Here is a 16,570-nt window from a genome sequence, read left to right as displayed (position 1 = left end):
CCGTGGCCTAAGATGGTGGCTGTCTACTCTGGAGGAATGTTGAAATAATGCCATTGGATACTTTTGAATATTGTTTTCTATTGATAACAAACCTGAGCAAACTTAGATATCTTCACCTAAATCCTAACCTGATCAGTATCAGATGTAATATGTTTCCTATTTGACATTTTTAACCTGCAAATGTAATGTACACTACTACATCAACTGAAGTGATTTGACCTATTCATACTTGTGAAAGACCCAGTTTTGAGCCAAAGAATGGTGCTGGTTTTCATGATCACTGTATAGTGTTGCAAATTAGACTTGGCAACACTATACAGTACAGTGATCAATGCAGGGGAGCAGAGAAAACTAACAGGCACTGTAGCCCTCTGGGACTTCTACAGGCAATCTAAACCACTCAAACCCCACTACACTCTGTGAATACAGCTTTGCTATTGGTCAGGACAGGTGTCCGTAATCCCTCCCCCTCCCCAGTTAGCCACTCACCATCAGGTTCGGAGTCGGAGTCTACGAGGGGCGGGATACGGATGAGGATCTGGCGGCGGTCTCTCTGGACGACCAGTTGGAGTTTTCCTCTAGACTTCTCTATGAGCTTCCCTGCATCGTTCAGAGAGAGGTTCTCTGTTACTGTCCCATTGATCTGGAGCGAGGGAGGAGAGGAGCGAGATGGGAGAGGAGAGGACAGGAGAGAGCGAGAGAGAGAAGGAGAAATGAGATTAGTGTAAATGAGTGTTAGATGAGTAGTGATTTGGTGGGAGATTTGGTGGGAGAGAGGATTTAAAATGTTCCTCTTTGGCAGCATCCTTCTTTGTAGCCATGCCAACGACGACCGATTGAACTTACATTGAGAGTGTATGTGTGTCTAAAGGAGAGAACAAGATATTAATTGTGTGTGTGTGTGTGTGTGTGTGTGTGTGTGTGTGTGTGTGTGTGGTATATTACCTTGAGGATGATGTCTCCCTCCTGTAGGTTTCCGTCCTTGGCAGCCAGTCCTGTACTGGTCATCTCCTTGATGAATATCTGACTGCCCAGACGCAGACCATACTCTAGACACACATAAACACACACACACAGCTGCGGCAACCAGAGAACGAATATACACAGCCTGACCATAAAACCACATTCACCTCTGACCTTGCAACCTTATAGCACAAATAAAAACGGACCCTTCCAAATCAAAGCAGTAAATATTTTCTATGTCCCAAATGAGCCCTGGTCAAATGTATTGCACTATACAGTATACACAGTAGGCAATAGGGTGCCATTTGGGACTCAGTCACTCATAAGCTGCCTCCTTCCTGTGCACAACATCCCTTCTTAAGGGCGACCACTTATTGTAAAGGACCAGACATGATTTGTAATTGTATTTATTATGGATCCCCATTAGTTCCTGCCAAGGCAGCAGGCTACTCTTCCTGGGGTCCAGCAAAATTAAGGCAGTTAAACAATTTTAAAAGCATTACAATACATTCACAAAACACTAAGTGTGTGCCCTCAGGCCCCTACTCCACTACCACATATCTATAACACAAAATCCATTTGTACGTGTGTGTAAATGCGTATGTTATCGTGTGTGTATGCATGTGTCTGTGTCTATGTTTGTGTTGCTTCACAGTCCCCGCTGTTCCATAAGGTGTATTTTTATCTTTTTTTTTTTTTTGTAATACATTTTACTGCTTGCATCAGTTACTTGATGTGGAATAGAGTTCCATGTAGTCATGGCTCTATGTAGTACTGTGTTCCTTCTATAGTCTGTTTTGCCCTTGGGGACGGTGAAGAGACCTCTGGTGGCATGTCTTGTGGGGTATGCATGGGTGTCCGAGCTGTGTGCCAGTAGTTGAAATAGACAGCTCGCTGCATTCAATATGTGAATACCTCTCATAAATACAAGTAGTGACAAAGTCAATCTCTCCTCCACTTTGAGCCAGGAGAGATTTGACATGCATATTATTAATGTTAGCTCTCTGTGTACATCCAAGGGCCAGCCGTGCTGCCCTGTTCTGAGCCATTTGCAGGCAGTCCCTCTTTGTGGCACCTGACCACACAACTGAACAGTAGACCAGGTGCGACAAAACTAGGGCCTGTAGGACCTGCCTTGTTGATAGTGCTGTTAAGGTAGAGCAGCGCTTTATTATGGACAGACTTCTCCCCATTTTAGCTACTGTTGTATCAATATGTTTTGACCATGACAGTTTATAATCCAGGGTTACTCTAAGCAGTTTAGTCACCTCAACTTGTTCAATTTCCACATTATTTATTACAATATTTAATTGAGGTTTAGGGTTTAGTGAATGATTTGTCCCAAATACAATGCTTTTAGTTTCTGAAATACTTAGGACTAACTTGTTCTTTGCCACCCATTCTGAAACTAACTGCAACTCTTTGTTAAGTGTTGCAGTCATTTCAGTCGCTCTTGTAGCTGACGTGTATAGTGTTGAGTCATCCGCATACTTAGACACACCGGCTTTACTAAAAGCCAGTGGCATGTCGTTAGTAAAGACTGAAAAAGTAAGGGGCCTAGACAGCTGCCCTGGCGAATTCCTGATTCTACCTGGATTATGTTGGAGAGGCTTCCAATAAAGAACACCCTCTGTGTTCTGTTAGACAGGTAACTCTTTATTCACAATATAGCAGGGGGTGTAAAGCCATAACACACGTTTTTCCAGCAGCAGACTAATGATCGTTAATGTCAAAAGTCACACTGAAGTCTAACAAAACAGCCCCCACAATCTTAGTATCAATTTCTCTCAGCCAATCATCAGTCATTTATGTAAGTGGCAATATCGTTCGCTATTATCCTCAGTAATTTTCCATACAAGTCGTCAGACACTGGTGGCTTGTCATTGTTGATATTCTTTTATCTCTTCTACACTCACTTTACGGAATTCAAAATTACAATGCTTGTCTTTCATAATTTGGTCAGATATACTTGGATGTGGAGTGTCAGCGCCTGTTGCTGGCATGTCATGCCTAAGTTTGCTAAACTCGCCAATTAAAAAATCATTGATCACAGCTTCTCACCTTCGTTGGGTCTGTTCTTGACCAGCAGGACATTAACAGGTTTCTCCAGGGGCTCCAGGTCTCCAGCTCCTCCTCGGGGGAGGTCAGGAGAGGGCGAACGGGACGGCTCACGGAGGTTGTCTCTACTCTTACTCTTCACCATCCTCCCCCCGGTACCTCCCCCATCCCCGTACCTTCCCCCTCCTCGCTCGTAGCTGTCTCCCCGGCTGTAGCTCCTCCCACCTGGACTTCCTCCTCCTCTATCCCGGTCCATGCTCCTCCCCCGACTGCGTTCCCGTGGATACTGTGGCCTCTCTGGACTGGGCGGCTCCCGGTCCAAGGCCCGCCCACTGCTGTTGTCGTGGTGAGGCTCTGGGCTTGGCGACGCCCTCTCTTTGCTCCTCCCCCGGCTTCTCCCCCGGTTACCACGGCTGCCGTAGTTGGGGTCCAGGTAGCTCTTGTTGTCGGGGGTGAGGTCGCGAGGCTCGCGGTTGTAACCAGGACCACCATTGCCACGATGCCAGCCCCCGTCGCTCTGGTTGTCATCGGCATCGTAGTAGCGGGTTGAGCCGAAGTCTCGACTCTCGGCACCAGGGGAGGGCGGGTGTTTCAGGGAGTGGAGAGCCACCTTCCGAGGTCTCTTCACCGTCTGGGACACACACACACAGACACACAGACACACAGACACACAGACAGACACACAGACACACACACACACACACACACACACACACACACACACACACACACACACACACACACACACACACACACACACACACACACACACACACACACACACACACACACACCACACACCACACACACGATAAACTGTTAGAGGCTGAACACTAGACTGCAGCATTTTGATCGAAAGGATCGCATTAGTTAACACGTGCAACAAAACACCCGTGAGACACACACACACACACACAGAGCCAGGAGCAGAGGCGGGGCAGGAGCAGAGGCGGGGCAGGAGCAGAGGCCATGACAGTAAGGTTAGTAAGATTATTTTTTAGCTGTGCAGTGTTGAAGGAGCGTCACCTGGAAAGAAGGAGCTCAAGCTCAGTGGAGTGTAAAACACTGTCACACTGCTAGAACTAGCTGAACTTGTCTGGTTAACTTTTTTAAACTGCTGGGCCAAATCATCTCTGTATAAGTCTGGTCAACCATTACATCATTGGTATGAAAATCTATATTTCCAAGTCTGGCCTATATTAATATTAATATTATATGATCCATCTAATTGCCAATGGAAAAACACAAATCTCTTGAACAATTGGCCATTGTTGCCAACCTTCTTCAGTTGGCTTCCTTCCTGTAATCTAACTAACTAACTACAGTGATACTCACTATCTTGGCGATCTTCCCACATTTGCGTAGCTGCTGCACAGCGAAGGAATGAGGCACGTTGTCCATGAGGATGGAGTTGACTTGGATCACACGGTCATTTTCACTGGGGAGGGAAACAACAAACACAACACACAGTTCACACAAAACCTCAAATAAAAGGGTTCTAGGGGCGTACCTCATTAGTCTAAAATGGCTTCCTCTCATTGTGTCCTTCCTAGCTTTCATCTGTACTGATTTGGGGGGAAAAAAGCAGTGTAACGTACAACAGTAGTCCATCAGCTGGTCCTCCCTGCAAGACGTCTGACACGATGATTGACATCTCTCCATTCTCCACGTTGGGGTTATCCCGCCCCCCCGACACAGCGATACCAAACCCCATCTTGGAGTCCTGCATGCAGGATACATAGACATAGAGAGACATAGAGAGAGAGAGAGAGACATAGAGAGACAAAGAGAAAGAGAGAGACAGAGAAACGGAGAGAGAGAGAAGAGAGAGAGAGAAAGAGACAGACAGAGAGACAGAGAGAGAGAGAGAGTGAGGGACAGAGAGAGACAGAGACAGAGAGAGAAAGACAGACAGACAGACAATTAAGCTGGGGGTTGGGCAATGGAAAGATATAGTGTTGAAATTGGACAGGGGAATGGGATTGGGAGGTCAGACAAACAAATGGTTTGACATTGAATGAGAAAGTAGACAGACAGACAGGTAGAGAGAGCATGGTAACATTGGCTGGGTTGAAGGGTTGACTACAACCACATAGATGGGGAAGATGAGAGGAGATCGGTTGGTGGGGTGAGGGAGGAGGGGGGAGCAGACAGCTTGCGTTTCCAATTTGGCTCTAACAGTCTCTGCCCTGAATGACACATGTATCACAACCCACAGGTTTAGAAGGACATAGAGGAGCGAGAGAGGGGGAGAGAAAGAAAGAGACCAGGAGAGCAGTGCAAGACGGATAGAAAACAATCACACGCACGCACACACTCGCTCTAGCCAGAATACAGTCACGTCCAAGTAGTAGACATGACAAATCTCCCACGAAAAGAGAGATGGATAGAGAAAGAGAGAGGAATAGAGAAAGTGAAAGCGAGAGAGCACGAGCGTGAGAGAGGGATTGAACGATAGAGAAAGCAGGTCAACCTTGGAGCTCTTGGCTATCAAAGGGGAAGCAAGACATCTCCTGTCCGTCTAAAGGAAGATGCATTGTAGGAGGAGTAACAGACACACACACACAGTAATGGGGGATATGGAGAGCAGGGTATTAGTCAGAGACGTGGTTTCCCCTAACAACACTTACCTCCTTAGTGTGTCAAATAAACTCAGCAAAAAAAGAAAGGTCCCTTTTTCAGGACCCTGTCTTTCAAAGATAATTCGTAAAAATCAAAATAACTTCACAGATCTTCATTGTAAAGGGTTTAAACACTGTTTCCCATGCTTGTTCAATGAACCATAAACAATTAATGAACATGCACCTGTGGAACGGTCGTTAAGAAACTAACAGCTTACAGACGGTACGCAATTAAGGTCACAGCTATGAAAACTTAGTACACTAAAGAGGCCTTTCTACTGACTCTGAAAAACACAAAAAGAAAGATGCCAATCTGCGTGAACGTGCCTTAGGCATGCTGCAAGGAGACATGAGTACTGCAGATGTGGCCAGGGCAATAAATTGCAATGTCCATACTGTGAGACGCCTAAGTCAGCGCTACAGGGAGACAGGACGGACAGCTGATCGTCCTCGCAGACAACGTGTAACAACACCTGAACAGGATCGGTACATCCAAACATCACACCTGCGGGACAGGTACAGGATGGCAACAACAACTGTCTGAGTTACACCAGGAACGCACAATCCCTACATCAATGCTCAGACTGCCCACATTAGGCTGAGAGAGGCTGGACTGAGGGCTTGTAGGCTTGTTGTAAGGCAGCATGGGAAACAGTGTTTAAACCCTTTACAATGGAGATCTGTGAAGTTATTTTGATTTTTACGAATTATCTTTGAAAGACAGGGTCCTGAAAAAGGGACGTTTCTTTTTTTGCTGAGTTTATATCGTTGAACATCATGTGAAAAAATATATGAAATAAAAATACTAATATTACAGAGCAAGCAGTAAAGCTTTATATGACACCAATATGGAGTCTTAAAGGAGGCCCGTAGCATCTACAAATGAAACATTATGGAGTCTTAAAGGTCCTGAACAGTTATTCTGAAAAGTACTTTTTCTCTCATGGCTATCGACCAGGAAGTTTGAAAAGACAGAGCGAGTGGGCAAGGAGCTTATATTCATGAGCTCGCCTTGAATGACCGCTCTTTGAAACACATACAGTATGCATTGAGCAGTGTTGCAGTAATTGTGGTGATACAAAAAGCAACTCAAACAACATTGAAATTGCATCAATTCTATAATACTTTTATTTATCTCCCGCTTGGCATTTCTCTTGTGATGCGGTTCACAGCAGCACTGACGGATGATGTGTTAACTTGACAACTGCGTCAGAGTTTTGAACTACCCTTCATCCCCTTTTGTTCCATGCTGGCTGAAGACCTAGCTAACATCAGAAACAGATGAAAGGGGAATATTTGAGTATCTTTGCCATAGATGAATAGGGTAAACTTGTAATTATATTTGGTGACACCCAACAGTGAAATGTTGATCACAATTAGAGTAGCTATCTAGGTATATAAATCACACCCATCTGTAAACACCCCTTCTCCGATGTTGGTTACAAGACGGTACTTATTTAAATGATCATGTTACTATTGGTCTATTAAAATTAGAGTTAAGGTGACGTCACCTTGTCCCCTTAATAATGAATCCAAGTGCTTGACATGGGGGAGGGGACCAGTAACTTTATGATCAAACTTTATCAATGTAGAAGCAACAGTCATTTTTCATGCTTTGGTCATCATACTTTGATCTGGTTTCATGAAAACCTCCCGGGTGGCGCAGTGGTCTAGGGCACTGCATCGCAGTGCTAGCTGCACCACCAGTGTCTCTGGGTTCGCGCCCAGGCTGGGCTGGGTTCGCGCCCAGGCTCTGTCGCAGCCGGCCGCAACCGGGAGGTCCGTGGGGCGACGCACAATTGGCATAGCGTCGTCCGGGTTAGGGAGGGTTTGGCCGGTAGGGATATCCTTGTCTCAGTATGTAAAAAATGTAATAAAATGTATGCACTCTACTGTAAGTCGCTCTGGATAAGAGCGTCTGCTAAATGACGTAAATGTAAAACATGATTTTGACTGTTCATTACCTTTTTAAAGGAGTCCTGGGTAAGGGCAACATGTCATAAATATGCCAACCAAGATTAATTATTCTCAACTATGCTTTCAGATACAAATACAAATGTCAAATATGTCAACAAACCTTCTTTCAAAGGACATTTCTATGGATTACATTGAATGAAAATCACCAAAATCAGTTTTTTTTCCCCCCTGGTTTCAAATGGAATCAACTCACCTGCTATGGTCCTTTGCTGATGGCAAAGGCAAAACACCACACACACACTACACTGTGAACCTCCACTGGGGAGAGACCATAGGAGGGCCAGTACATGTAAAAGTCACAGGTTAACTACCCCTTTGTAGTCTCTCTCTCTCTCTCACACACACACACACACACACACACACACACACACACACACACACACACACACACACACACACACACACACACACACACACACACACACACACACACACACACACACACACACACACACACACACACACACACACACACACACACACGAGAGAGACAGAGAAATATATAGAGCATTTGGAAAATATTCAGACCCCTTGACTTTTGTTATGTTACAGCCTTATTCTAAAATGGATTACATTTTTTCCCCTCATCAATCTACACACAATACCCCATAACGACAAAGCAAAAATAGGTTTAGAAATGGTTGCAAATGTATATCCCCAAAGAAATCGGAAATATCGCATTTACATATTATTCAGTACTTTGTTGAAGTACTTTTGGCAGCAATTACAGCCTCAAGTCTTCTTGTGTATGAAGCTGCAAGCTTGGCACACCTGTATTTGGGGAGTTTTTCCCATTCTTTTTTGCAGATTTTCAAGCTCTGCCAGGTTGGATGGGGAGCGTCGCTACACAGCTATTTTCAGGTCTCTCCAGAGATGTTCGATCAGGTTCAAGTCCAGGCTCTGGCTGGGACACTCAAGGACATTCAGAGACTTGTCCCGAAGCCACTCCTGCGTTGTCTTGGCTGTGTGCTTCGGATCGTTGGAAGGTAAACCTTGGCCCCAGTCTGAGGTCATGAGCACTCTGGAGTAGGTTTTCATCAAGGATCTCTCTGTACTTTGCTCCGTTCATCTATCCCTCAATCATTATTTGTTTCCCTGTCCCTGCCACTGAAAAACATCCACACAGCATGATAATGCCACCACCATGCTTCACTGTAAGGATGGTGCCTGGTTTCCTCCAGACGTGACAGTTGGCATTCAGGCCAAAGAGTTCAATATTGGTTTCATTAGACCAGAGAATCTTATTTCTCATGATCTGAGAGTCCTTTAGGTGCCTTTTTGCAAACTCCAAGCGGACTGTCATGTGCCTTTTACTGAGGAGTTTCTTCCGTCTGGCCACTCTACCATAAAGGCCTGATTGGTGGAGTGCTGCAGAGATGGTTGTCCTTCTGGAAGTTTCTCCCATCTCCACAAAGGAACCCTGGAGCTCTGTCAGAGTGACCATCGGCTTCTTGGTCACCTCCCTGACCAAGGCCCTTCTCCTCTTGCTCAGTTTGGCCGGCCGGACAGCTCTAGGAAGAGTCTTGGTGATTCCAAACTTCTTCCGTTTAAGAATTATGGAGGCCACTGTGTTTGTGGGGACATTCAATGCTGCAGAAATTGGTTGGTACCTTCCCCAGATCTGTGCCTCGACACAATCCTGTTTCTGAGCTCTACGGACAATTCCTTCGACCTCATGGCTTGGTTTCTGCTCTGACATGCACTGTCAACTGTGGGACCTTATATAGACAGGTGTGTGCCTTTCCAAATCATGTCCAATCAATTGAATTTACCACAGGTGGACTCCAAACAAGTTGTAGAAACATCAAGCATGATCAATGGAAACAGGATGCACCTGAGCTCAATTTCAAATCTCATAGCAAAGGGTTTAAATACTTACGTAAATAAGGTGTTTTCGCTTTTTCATTATGGGGTATTGTGTGTAGATTGATGAGAAACCTTTTTTTTTCAATTTTTTTAAAATACATTTTAGAATGAGGCTGTAATGTACATTTTTTGGTGAAAAAGTCAAGGGGTGTGATTATTTCCCGAATGCACTGTCTATAGACAGAGAGAGAGACAGAGTTCAACTCACCCTCTGTAGGTTCACAGTGTACTGCTCCCAAACAGTCTCCTCCATTCCTGAGCTCTGTGGACCGAGAACAAAACAGTTAGTCGTGATGGGGGGAAAAAATAGATAGTTACATAACGCAGTATTATTTCGGACTATATAATAAACTCAGCAAAAAAAGAAACGTCCTCTCACTGTCAACTGCGTTTATTTCAGCAAACTTAACATGTGTAAATATTTGTATGAACAAAACAAGATTCAGCAACTGAGACATAAACTGAACAAGTTCCACAGACATGTGACTAACAGAAATTGAATAATGTGTCCCTGAACAAAGGGGGGGTCAAAATCAAAAGTAATAGTCAGTATCTGGCTGTATCCAGCTGCATTAAGTACTGCAGTGCATCTACTACTCATGGACTGCACCAGATTTGCCAGTTCTTGCTGTGAGATGTTACCCCACTCTTCCACCAAGGCACCTGCAAGTTCCCGGACATTTCTGGGGGGAATGGCCCTAGCCCTCACCCTCCAATCCAACAGGTCCCAGAAGTGCTCAATGGGATTGAGATCCGGGCTCTTCGCTGGCCATGGCAGAACACTGACATTCCTGTTTCGCTAGAAATCACACACAAACAATCAGCATGACTGGTGGCATTGTCATGCTGGAGGGTCATGTCAGGATGAGTCTGCAGGAAGGGTACCACATGAGGGAGGAGGATGTCTTCCCTGTAACGCACAGCATTGATATTGCCTGCAATGACAACAAGCTCAGTCCGATGATGCTGTGACACACCGCCCCAGACCATGATGGAACCTCCATCTCCAAATCGATCCCGCTCCAGAGTACAAGCCTCGGTGTAATGCTCATTCCTTCGACAATAAACCATCACTCTTGCCAGTCCTGTCTGGTCCAGCGACGATGGGTTTGTGCGCGACGTTGTTGCCGGTGATGTCTGGTGAGGAGCTGCCTACAACAGGCCTACAAACCTTCAGTCCAACCTCTCTCAGCCTATTGTGGACAGTCTGAGCACTGATGGAGGAATTGTGCATTCCTGGTGTAACTCGGACAGTTGTTGTTGCCATCCTGTACCTGTCCCGCAGGTGTGATGTTCGGATGTACCGATCCTGTGCAGGTGTTGTTACACGTGGTCTGCCACTGCGAGGACGATCAGCTGTCCATCCAGTCTCGCCGTAGCACTGTCTTAGGCGTTTAAACCCTTTACAATGAAGATCTGTGAAGTTATTTGGATTTTTACGAATTATCTTTGTAAGACAGGGTCCTGAAAAAGGGACCTTTCTTTTTTTGCTGAGTTTATTCATACTTTGACTCCTAGTATTGATTGGTAAAAAAAAATACAAATAAAAAATCAATTTAGCGAAAGCTAGATGGCTGTACCAGCACCAAAACTCTGGTTTTTCATCCTATAGCTTGTTCTCCATCTTATTTTTTAAATAGTGAGAACTTTTATTGTATAATTGTGTAACCGATAATATGGACAATAACCGCAAACAAAAATGTTTTTTCGTTATAATACATTCATTTTAGGATTCAACTTGATTCAACTTGAATATGCCGGAGTGGCAGGTAGCCTAGTGGTTAGAACGTTGGGCCAGTAACCGAAAGATTGCTGGACCGAATCCCCGAGCGGACAAGGTAAAAATCTGTTGTTCTGCCCCTGAACAAGGCACTTAACCCGCTGTTCCCTATGCTGTCATTGTAAATAAGAACTTCTTCTTAACTGACTTGCCTAGTTAAATAAAGGTTAAATAAAAAATAAAAATGTAAACGTTATATTAAAGTAAATATAGTTTAGCAGTTCTTTTTTTTTTTTACATTAAGTGGGTAAAGTTGGTAATCATTTTACAAGCAGAACAGCACGGTCGTAAGGAGAAGTTTCATTTCCAAAACTTGCAAGCAGTCAAAACCATTTGTTTTTGAGACATGGGTGTCACCAAAGCTGTGTTGTATTCATTAGGTATGTCGTAGCAATTTGCATGACAATTAATCATTACACAATATTGCATAATTGTCACAGCACTAGCCATTACTGACCAAAACGAATTTTGTCATGGTCTCTGTCTCTCTGCAGCAGCCATATAACATTAGTGAACAATATGTTTAGAACATCAAATCACATTATCGAATAGTGATGAGGGAAAAAATATTTTGGGCGATATTGTATCGATACTTTGACTCCAAGTATTAATTTGTATTTTTTAATTTTTATGTAATATATATAAAGTACCAGTCAAAAGTTTGGACACACCTACTCATTTTTTTTACTATATTCTTCTATGAAATAACACATGGAATCATATACTGTGGTAACCAAAAAAGTGTTAAACAAATCAAAATATATTTTAGCCACCCTTTGCCTTGATGACAGCTTTGCACACTCTTGGCATTGTCTCAACCAGCTTCATGAGGTAGTCGCCTGGAATGCATTTCAATTAAAAGGTGTGCCTTGAATTTCTTTCCTTCTTAATGCGTTTGAGCCAATCAGTTGTGTTGTGACAAGGTAGGGGTATACAGAAGTTAGCCCTATTTGGTAAAATACCAAGTCCATATTATGGCAAGAACAGCTCAAATAAGCAAAAATAAACGACAGTCCGTTATTACTTAAAGACATGAAAGTCAGTCAATGCGGAAAATGTCAAGCGCTATGGCTCTCATGAGGTCCACCACAGGAAAGGAAGACCCAGAGTTACCTCTGCTGCAGAGGATAAGTTCATTAGAGTTACCAGCCTCAGAAATTGCAGCCCAAATAAGCATCACAGAGTTCAAGTAACAGACACATCTCAACATCAACTGTTCAGAGGAGACTTTGTAAATCAGGGCTTCATGGTCGAATTGCTGCAAAGAAACCACTACTAAAGGACATCAATAATAAGAAGATACTTGCTTGGGCCAAGAAACACGAGCAATGGACATTAGACTGGTAGAAATCTGTCTTTGGTCTGATGAGTCCGAATTTGAGATTTTTGGTTCCAACCGCGGTGTCTTTGTGAGACGCAGAGTAGGTGAACGGATGATCTCCCTGTGCAAAGGCAAAGGGTGGCTACTTTGAAGAATCTAAAATATTAAATACATTTTGATTTATTTAACACTTTTGTGGTTACTACATGATTCCATATGTGTTATTTCATAGTTTATGTCTTCACTATTATTCTACAATGTAGAAAATAGTAAAAATAAAGAAAAACCCTTGAATGAGTAGGTGTGTCCAAACTTTTGACACGTACTGTACATACATACATTCATACATACATAACACAGTATAGTGAGCAATAATTTTGGAATATCAAATCGCAATACATTTAGAATCATAAGAATCACAACACCACCTAAGTATGATGATAATATTGTATCATGAGGTCCCTGGCAATACCCAGTCCTAACGGTTAGTGAACGGAACATTACAGACATAGTTAGTGAACGCTACTTTAACACAACAACTTAAGTTACAGAATATTATCTTCGCAAACAGTAGATGCTTCTTTAACCTGTTTGGCGTGCAAGCCCGACGTCGGTACACTTATGACAACAGCCAGCTCAAAGTGCAGGGCGCGAAATTCAAAATATATATTTTTTTAAATATTTAACTTTCACACATTAACAAGTCCAATACAGCATATGAAAGGTACACATCTTGTGAATCAAGCCAACATGTCCGATTTTTTAAATGTTTTACAGGGAAGACACAATATGTAAATCTATTAGCTAACCACGTTAGCAAAAGACACCACTTTTCCTACTCCATCAGTTTTTTACTCCATCAGTAGCTATCACAAATTCGACCAAATAAAGATATAAATAGCCACTAACCAAGAAACAACTTCATCAGATGACAGTCTGATAACATATTTATTGTATAGCATATGTTTTGTTCGAAGAATTTGCATATTTCAGGTATAAATCATAGTTTACATTTCAGCTACAATCAGAAATTGCACCGAAAGCAGCCATAATATTTACAGACACCAACGTCAAATACCTAATTACTCATCATAAAACATTTCTGAAAAATACATAGTGTACAGCAATTGAAAGACAGGCATCTTGTGATTCCAGACAATATTTCCGATTTATTAAGTGTTTTACAGCGAAAACAAAATGTAGCGTTATATTAGCGTAGCCACAATAGCCAGAAACACTTGGGCGCCGACGACCAGTTCACATGCACAACAGATATTAGAAATAGCATCATAAAATGTTTCTTACTTTTGGTGATCTTCCGTCAGAATGTTGGACAAGGTGTCCTTTGTCCAGAACAGTCGTTGTTTGGATCTGGAACGGCAAATTTCCCTCATCATTTAGCATGGGCACTTGCCAAGTGGCACGGATCTCTCCAATGTCAACAAAGTCAGAGAACGGAACACGGCAAAACTCCCGAAAAAATTTCAATAATCTGATTAAACTATATTGAAAAAACATACTTTACGATGATATGGTCACATGTATCAAATAAAATCTAAACCGGAGATGTTAGTCGTCCATAACGACAGCAAACAGAAGGCAAATCCATGTCCCCTTTCGCGCGCTCCAGAAACAGGAAATGGACGGTCACGTCATACAAAGAGCTTTAATTCCACCTCAGACCAAGATAAACACGAAATTTATTCTCTCACCGCCTCTTGACAACCAGGGGAAGGTGTATGAAGTGTACGTAGACTCTTACGTATCATGCCCATGTATAGGCAGGAAGTTGAACAGAGCATCGATTTCTGACATTCCACTTCCTGGTCAGGAAATGTGCTGCAGAATGAGTTCTGTTTCACTCAGAGAAATAATTCAAACGGTTTTAGAAACTAGAGAGTGTTTTCTATCCAATAGTAATAATAATATGCATATTGTACGAGCAAGAATTGAGTACGAGGCCGTTTGAAATGGGCACCATTTAACTGGCTACTCAATACTGCCCCTTGCAGCCATAAGAAGTTAACAGATACATCCGTTTTTACTACAATCATCTTAACACAATACTACATGAGTTACTGAACATTAGCTGAACACAGAGTAGATGTGATACTGATCATCACAGTATGAAAGAGGTACAATTTTGTATCGAAGTCTTAAGACTAGAGCCCGACTGATTTATTCGTTCCACCAATAAAAGATATTCCATAAATCGGATGAAAAAGGGAATTTCCTGCTCATCTGAACATTTGCGGCCATTCTTATGATGTGTCATTATTGTTACAATGTAAGAAATCAACAATGCAAGCATATTTCTTGGACAATTGCTCTTTGGGATGGCAATTTGTGAGAAAATGTCACTGTAGGAAGTATCTCAACTTTTTCCACATTTTGTGGTTACAGCCTTCATTTTAAATGAGATTTTGAGTCACTGGCCTACACACAATACCCAATAATGTCAGTGGAATTGTATTTTTAGACATTTTTGAAAATTAAAAGCTGAAATGTATTGAATAAATAAGTTCAGGAGTAAAATAAAATTGCATTGACTCACTCTGTGTGCAATATAAAGTGTTGAACATTATTTTTTAATGATGACCTGATATCTGTACCCCACACATACAATTATCTGTAAGGCCCCTCAGTCGAGCAGTGAATTTCAAACACAGATTCAACCACAAAGACCAGGGAGGTTTTCCAATGTCCATTGAGCATGATGAAGATATTAATTACACTTTGGATGGTGTATCAATACACCCAGTCACAACAAAGATACAGGCGTCCTTCCTAATTCAGTTGCCCGGAAAGGAAGGAAACCGCTCAGGGATGTCACAATGAGGCCAATGGTTCTTTAAAGCAGTTCGTTTTCTCCTATCACAGCCATGAAACTCTAAGGATAGATCAACAACACTGTAGTTACTCCACAATACTAACCTAAATGTGTGGGAAAAGAACATAGCCTGTACAGAATATATTCCAAAACATGCATCCGGTTTGCAATAAGGCACTTATAAAGTAAAACTGCATTTTTTTTTTTACTGTGGCTGTGAATACAAAGTTATGTTTCGGCAAATCCAACACAACACATCACTGAGTACCACTCTTCATATTTTCAAGCATGGTGGTGGTTGCATTATGCTATGGGTATGCTTGTCATCGGCAAGGTCTAGGTTTTTTTTCAGGGAAGTTAAAAACAAACGGAATCGAGCTAAGCACAGGCAAAATCCTAGAGGAAAACCTGGTTTAGTCTGCTTTCCAACAGACACTGGGAGACAAATTCACCTTTCAGCAGGACAATAACCTAAAACACAAGGCCAAATATACACTGGAGTTGCTTACCAAGATGACATTGAATGATTCTGAGTGGCCGAGTTATAGTTTTGACTTAAATCAGCTAGAACATCTATGGCAAGACTTAAATTGCTGTCTAACAATGTTCAACAACCAACTTGACAGAGATTGACATTTTTTAAAAGAAGAATGTGCAAATATTGTAAAATCCAGGTTTGCAAAGCTCTTAGAAATGTATCCAGAAGACTCACTGCTGTAATCGCTGCCAAAGGTGATCCAAAAATGTACTGACTCAGGGGTGTGAAAACTGACGTATATTCAATATTTCAATATTTATTCTTCAATAAATGTGCAAACATTAAAAAAAAACATGTTTTCTCTTTGTCATGATGGGGTATAGTGTGTAGATTAGTGAGAATTTTTTCTCTCTCTCGATATAATCCATTTTGAATTCAGGCTGTAACACAACAAAGCGTTGAATAAGTCAAGGGGTATGAATACTTTCTAAAGGCAATGTAGATTCTTTCTGCAATCTGGAAAAAACATCTATGGACATTTTTGTTCCATTTTCACACTGAATTCAAATGACCCATGACATATAGTACTGGTGACCCGTGAACTCAGTCATGAAGATAAGTCTTGGCTTTGATGCAAAACCACTACTTTTCCTGTATGGTTCTATAGTAAAGACAT

General features: G+C 42.4%; 1 protein-coding gene across 4 annotated transcripts in view; it reads right to left on the bottom strand.

The window, feature by feature from the left end:
• LOC120044002 (tight junction protein ZO-2-like) overlaps positions 1–16,570 on the bottom strand; it is a 100,482-nt gene that overhangs the window by 21,456 nt on the left and 62,456 nt on the right. For 3 of the 4 annotated variants that reach the window (XR_005476520.1, XM_038988598.1, XM_038988612.1), the window contains exons 2-7: positions 9,694–9,747; positions 4,620–4,744; positions 4,357–4,459; positions 3,025–3,652; positions 946–1,049; positions 490–643 (exon numbers count right to left, since the gene is read on the bottom strand). Coding sequence is in view for 3 of the 4 variants with exons in the window: in XM_038988598.1 (XP_038844526.1) it covers positions 490–643; positions 946–1,049; positions 3,025–3,652; positions 4,357–4,459; positions 4,620–4,744; positions 9,694–9,747 (1,168 nt within the window). In the remaining variant the exon portion in view is untranslated. Of the gene's footprint in view, positions 1–489; positions 644–945; positions 1,050–3,024; positions 3,653–4,356; positions 4,460–4,619; positions 4,745–9,693; positions 9,748–13,891; positions 13,918–16,570 lie in introns of those variants that run through there. The other variant, XM_038988605.1, reaches the window with a different exon arrangement.

Source organism: Salvelinus namaycush, chromosome 1, assembly GCF_016432855.1.
Source record: "Salvelinus namaycush isolate Seneca chromosome 1, SaNama_1.0, whole genome shotgun sequence".
Classification (NCBI taxonomy): domain Eukaryota; kingdom Metazoa; phylum Chordata; class Actinopteri; order Salmoniformes; family Salmonidae; genus Salvelinus; species Salvelinus namaycush.
This window is presented reverse-complemented; position numbering and strand designations above follow the sequence as displayed.